This window comes from Salminus brasiliensis, chromosome 18 (assembly GCF_030463535.1).
Source record: "Salminus brasiliensis chromosome 18, fSalBra1.hap2, whole genome shotgun sequence".
NCBI classification, from domain to species: Eukaryota; Metazoa; Chordata; class Actinopteri; order Characiformes; family Bryconidae; genus Salminus; species Salminus brasiliensis.
The window spans coordinates 3,294,908-3,301,203 of record NC_132895.1 but is presented as its reverse complement, the minus strand read 5'-3'; the positions used below and the strand labels follow the sequence as shown (position 1 = coordinate 3,301,203).

The window sequence follows — 6,296 nt, the reverse complement described above, 5'->3', positions numbered from 1 at the left end:
ATCAGCTTTAGAAACGCACGCGAGGCGCTGACGCCTTTCAGCACGCGCCCATCAGACTGAAGGAGAAGCGATATTAATTACATCGGTTTTGTTTGTTTGTTTGTTTGTTTGTTTGTTTGTTTTTCTTCCACCGCTTTGTTTCGTCATGGCGCACAAACAGATCTACTACTCTGACAAATACACCGACGACCACTACGAGTACAGGTAACTGACCAGCAGACAGACAGACAGACAGACAGACAGGTAGACAGACAGACAGACAGGCAGACAGGTGAGGGGCTGGTGAGGCTCAGGCAGGACTGGAGAGGAGAGGAGAGGAGAGGAGAGGAGAGGGGGGCTGAAGGGACTGGTGGCACAGCTGGGCTGGTTTGACTGGGCCTTCCTGCTTGGGGGGCGTCTGGGGGTGTCTGGGGGTCTACACACTGTGTTTCCAGGCTATAAAAGTGGGTGAATGTTGGACGTGTCCAGAGTGATGAACAGATCTTTAGTTGATTCTAAAATGAATAAGAACATAAGAAGTAGTTCCAATAATATCCATCATATTTTAAAAGCAGGAACCAAATATTTGAAATTGATCATTAGACAATTAATAATTTTACTTGTTAACAGAATATTAGATTATAAAATATGTAAAGAGCTTTAATTAGCCTTAGATCAGCGGAGAAAGCGAAGAGACTGTTGGCACGGGTGGGTTGGTTTGATTGGGGGTGTCTGGGGGTCTGCACACTGTGTTTCCAGGCTATAAAAGTGTAAATATAAAAGTGGGTGAAAGTTAGACGGGTCCAGAGTGATGAACAGATCTTTAGTTGATTCTAAAACTAATAAGAATGAAGTTTGAATAAATTTACATCCATAATTAATCATATTTTAAAAGTAGGAACCAAATGGATCATTAAACATAATTAATAATTTCATTTATTCACTTACAGAATATTAGAAAATAAACAAGTAGAGGACTTTTGATCAGTGGAGAAGGTGAAGGGACTGGTGGCACAGCTGGGCTGGTTTGACTGGGCCTCCCTGCTTGGAGGAGTCTGGGGGTCTGCACACTGTGTTTCCAGGCTTTTCCATTTAAACTGGGAGTAAAAGTGACATTTCTGAAGGAAAACTGAGTTTCAGGCTTTAACTGTTTAACTTTAAGGAACTGTGTGTGTTGGTCAATGTCTTCAACAGTATCGCTTAAATAATCTGGATTTCAGATAAATGTATGAGATTCTGCTCTTGTGCAGCTTCTAGTTAATCGGTAGAACATCAGACTGATGTAAATATAAAAGTGGGTGAATGTTGGACGTGTCCAGAGTGATGAACAGATCTTTAGTTGATTCTAAAATGAATAAGAACATAAGAAGTAGTTCCAATAATATCCATCATATTTTAAGAGAATTTATCATATTTTAAAAGCAGGAACCAAATATTTGAAATTGATCATTAGACAATTAATAATTTTACTTGTTAACAGAATATTAGATTATAAAATATGTAAAGAGCTTTAATTAGCCTTAAATCAGCGGAGAAAGCGAAGAGACTGTTGGCACGGGTGGGTTGGTTTGATTGGGGGTGTCTAGGGGTCTGCACACTGTGTTTTCAGGCATTTTCAAATATAAAGGGAATAAAATTGACATTTCTGAAGGAAAACTGAGTTTCAGGCTCTGGCTAATTTCATTTAACTTTTACTTTATCTTTAGTTGATGCTAAAAAGATAATTAGACAATTAACATTTGCATTTAATCATTTACAGAATAAAAAAATAAATCTGTACTAAACACGTAAACGACTGAATTACCTTTTGATCAGTGGAGAAGGTGGGGAGACCGTTCACACAGCTGGGCTGGTTTGACTGGGCCTTCCTGCTTGGGGGAGTCTGGGGGAGTCTGGGGGTCTGCACACTGTGTTTCCAGGCTTTTCCATTTAAACTGGGAGTAAAAGTGACATTTGAGCTGAGTTTCAGACTTTAACTCTATGTAACCTGACTTTGTGATCTTGAACAGTAATGAACTGTGTGTGTCTGACTAGTTTAGCCTTTGCAGCCCTCTTTTAAGGTCATCACTGGTTGTCCCTGAACCTGAGGTCGTGTACAATCTACCTTCTCTTCTGTTTCTGTTCACCAGGCACGTGGTTTTGCCCCGAGAGCTGGCTAAGCAGGTGCCCAAGTCCCACCTGATGTCCGAGGATGAGTGGAGGAGGCTGGGAGTGCAGCAGTCTCTCGGATGGGTGCATTATATGATTCACGAACCTGGTCAGTGTCCTGCATGATGAGGGTTTTCAGTGTGAGGAGGGTGGGAAGGGCTTGCTAATGAATTGATACAGTGGTATCGGACATGTTGCCGTCAGTGCTGAATGTCTAAAGCTTCAGTAGTTCAGGGCAGATGAATGGAGGTGGGTTGGAACATGGTAGAGGTGCAAGCTGGGCCTGTTTACACCTGCCATGTGTTTGTATCTGGATAGTATCTGGATCTGCTTTGACCAGATTCTGTCATTAAAATGCGTCTCCAGTGAGACCAGACGATCTTTCTTCACTTTCCAGTGTAAGAACACGCCGACACGTGCATCACTTCCTGTTTGGCTTTCTGTAAACAAAGGTTTCTCATCCAAACTGTCGGTGTCGGGTTCTCGCAGTCCTGTAATGGCTCAGAAAATGCCACAGACTAAGTAATTATTACATGCTTTTATTTTAAATAATAATAATAAATAAAAAATAATAGTACAATAGTATTTCCGCTGTTCTGACTGAATCCGATCACAGGAAACGGATTCCTTTCATCCTTGTGTTGTGTCGCCCAATGTGGGCGAAATCCATCTCTGAACACCACCTAAAGTAGTTTTGAGTGATCGGGCCGTAGTCCGATCACGATAGGAAGTCTTGGAGGTGAAATCTGAACGTGATCTGACCACCAGGTGTAACGGGCTCTGTGTTTACTGCCATATTTTGACATGCAGACGGTTCTATTCCATGTACTGAACTCTTATTATTCAGGTAAACCACAGGACAAAAGTATTGGGACACCTGTTCTAAAATCAGGGGTATTAAAATGAGTTTCTTCTGCTTTTGTTGGAGGAAGAAGGCTTTCTACTAGATTTTGGAGGAGGAGCATTGCTGTGAGGATTTGATTGCATTCGGTCACAAGAGTTTTAGTGAGGTCACCTCATCATCAACAACTCATCCTAAACGTACTGGATGGAGCACCGCCACCATCATTCCAGAGAACACAGTTCTTCCACTGCTCCACAGCTCCTCAATGCTGGGGGGGCTTTATACCCCTCTACTAGCCCACGCCTGGCATTAGGCAGCATGGTGCCGATATCTGGTTCATCATGTTTATCTGCTACTGTAGAGAGTCCTATTCTATTGGCAGTACTTCTCTACAGGGACTAGACCAGCTTCCATATGTCAAGTAGCTAATGCATTCGTTAGAAGGGGTGTCCACAAACATTTGGACATAGTTCCGGGCGTTTCTTTACGACTTACCTTTTCTTCTTCTTGTCTTTTCCAGAACCTCACATCCTGTTGTTTAGAAGACCTCTTCCAAAACAATGATGACGACTGTGGCCCTCAGATCTTCTGGAACCTTCCTGTGGATTATTCTGGTATTCAGTGAATACTTGCAGCCTTTACGAGTTTCCGACTTCCTGTGCATGAGCTGGATTTTTCTCAGCCACTGCGCTCAGTTAGAAAACGAAGACCACGAGCGTCAGCGAGCGAAATCCGAAAGAGGCCTTTTAAACAAGCCAATCACGTCTGTCTCCCCCTCTCTGTCTCCCCCTCTCTGTCTCCCCCTCTCTGTCTCCCCCTCTCTGTCTCCCCCTCTCTGTCTGTCTGTCTTGTCTCTCCCTCTCTGTCTCCCTCCCTCTCTGTCTGTCTTGTCTCTGTCTCTCTGTCTCCCTCTGTTTTGTCTGTCTCCCTCCCTCCCTCTCTGTCTGTCTCTCTGTCTCCCTCTCTGTCTGTCTCTCTATCCGTCTGTCTGATTACGACCACTTCAAATGACAGAGTGTTGAAGTTCTGCTGCGTCTTGAGCACCGATGCCTTAAGAACCCGCTGTTGTTGTTTTTTTGTTTGTATGTTTTTTTTTTGTTGTTGTTCTCTGAGGACATGGTAACTATGGTAACTATGTTGGGAGCTGATCACTTGTATCTGTTTCAAGCACAGATTTGTCTGGATGGGGTGCACATGGGCCACGTCAGTGATACTTTCAGGGGAGGTCACCAAAGAGTGCTTTGCAGTCCGTGTAAACAAACCCTGGTTGAAACCTCTCACCTAATTCAGCCGGGGTTTGATTATCCAGAGCAGGAGGTGGGCAACAGGGGGCCGGAGTCCAGCACAGTTTACTGATTTCCCTGCTCTTAACAGACCTGCTAGACCTGCTAACCCCTGCGGCTAACAGGTAGCGGGTGTGTTGAGCAGGGAAGGGGAAGGTGTGCGCCCTAAACTGTGCAGGAATCCGACCCTCCAGGTTCAGAGCTGCCCACTCCTGATCTGGGGAGCTGAATCAGGTGTAGTGAAGCAGGAATCTGAGCGTTTATGCAGCGTTTGGACAAACCAGAGCCGGATTTGGACCACTGGGCCTCAATACCGCTAGATAGAGTGGAGTAGATCTGCATTTACGGGCTTTTACACCTGATTCAACTTATGAAGCTAATTATGAAGCCCTGGATCGTTTCAGGCAGGTTAAGAAATGCACTTCGTCGCAGCAGCAGCAGCAGCAGAGAGGCTGCAGGCCGGAAGCTAAACCACTAATCTAGAAGATTTTCTTTCTTTTTTTTTTTTTTTATTATATAAAAATAAAAGTTTGTTCCTAAAGTTTCAAAAATGCTTCAGAGACTCAGCTCAGAATATTTGAGCTTGTGTACAGAAAGAAAATCCTGCATGATCACCGGATAATTAATAATTTAGCAAAATCTTGTTTGTTTTAAATCCTGTTGACGGGTTTTCTGTCGATGACCAAACGAAAAAGACCAAAAAAAAATAAACCACTCGAATTATGAATCCAGCTTGTCTTGTACAGTTTAATAAACACCTTTTTCATATTGAACATTTGTGCGTGAGCATGCCTTGAAATAACTGCAGTGATATGATATTTCCTCTGTTGAGCAGGAGGGGGAGCTGTTGGGCTGTTAATAAGGGTGCACAGTGCAGAAAAGCTGGATGAAGGTATTTTTTAGTATTTTATTTATTTATTTATTTACATTAAATAACTTTCAATTTAGCTGAATCTCTTTGGGCTAAAATCTGAAATGGGCTAATGAACGCTGCACGGGTCGAAGGAAGAACGGATTCCACCACATATTGTCAAATTCTGGAAGAACATGGCTTCTACAACAGGGCCAGGGTCCTTATCCAAACCTTCGTAATCCACCATAAACTATTTTTTAGTTCAATTCAGTTAGATGTGGGAGAGATGAAAGGCCTCAGGATGGACGTAAACGATAATTTACTAACTTTCTAAAATTAAATTAAATTAGATTACATTTATTTATATAGCTTTTTTTTTTTACATGTTTACGTTTTTACAGTGCAGCTTTACAGAGATCCGGGTCTGAGCCTCCCTCAGGTCGAGAAGAAGAAACCTTGAGAGGAACTCAGACTCATAAGGGGAACCCGGGGAACCCGTCCTCCTCAGATTGACTTTGGATCAAAATAAAAATCAAAATCAAAACAGGAATAAAAACAATAATGAAAGAAAAGTGGGAAATGTGGCGTCAAGCCGGACAAGATGAAAACTTTTAAGAAGCTGAAGCTGAAGCTGTTGGGCCTCTAAACATTGCTGAAGGTCTGGGGCCAGATCTTAAACATGTTGTGTTTGTGGTAGACGACGTTTGCAGAGTTCTGCAGAGCTGAACGTGCTCTGGGAGGAAGAGTGGGTGAACGTTCTCAGAAGAAGCTCCAAACCAAGGCTAAAATGAGGTGAACTTGTATCTTCATAGCAAAGATGCCAGCAAAGCTGTGAGGTGCTACACACTGAAAAAAAGACGGGATACCCAGAACCACCCAGAAGCTCAGGACTGCATTAGTCTTTATTCATTTTTACATTTTATTATATTAATAAACAAGTTCTTTGACTCGGAGAGTCAGTCTGATGTCCAGGGACAGGCTGTTCCAGACTGTTATCCCTTCACTACAGGACCTTCATGTCCTGGCATTCAAGAAAGGCTGTAAAATTTCCGAGATGTACTTCGGTCCTGATCCGTCAAAACCGAGATAAAAAAAAAAACACTCAAATTTACAGGCAGCCAAGGGTTAATATCGTCGCTGTCCAGTGAAAAACATGTATCTCCAAGGTGGTGACTACGGGAGAAGGCAA

The 6,296-nt window shown here is 42.9% G+C and overlaps 1 protein-coding gene across 1 annotated transcript; it reads left to right on the top strand.

The window, feature by feature from the left end:
• On the top strand, positions 1-4,981 carry LOC140539279 (cyclin-dependent kinases regulatory subunit 2). The gene is made up of 3 exons (XM_072661954.1): positions 1-204; positions 2,109-2,236; positions 3,492-4,981. Exons 1-3 carry the CDS (start codon positions 146-148, stop codon positions 3,533-3,535), a joined length of 231 nt encoding a protein of 76 aa, XP_072518055.1. The 5' UTR covers positions 1-145; the 3' UTR covers positions 3,536-4,981.
• The last annotated feature ends 1,315 nt before the right edge of the window (positions 4,982-6,296 follow it).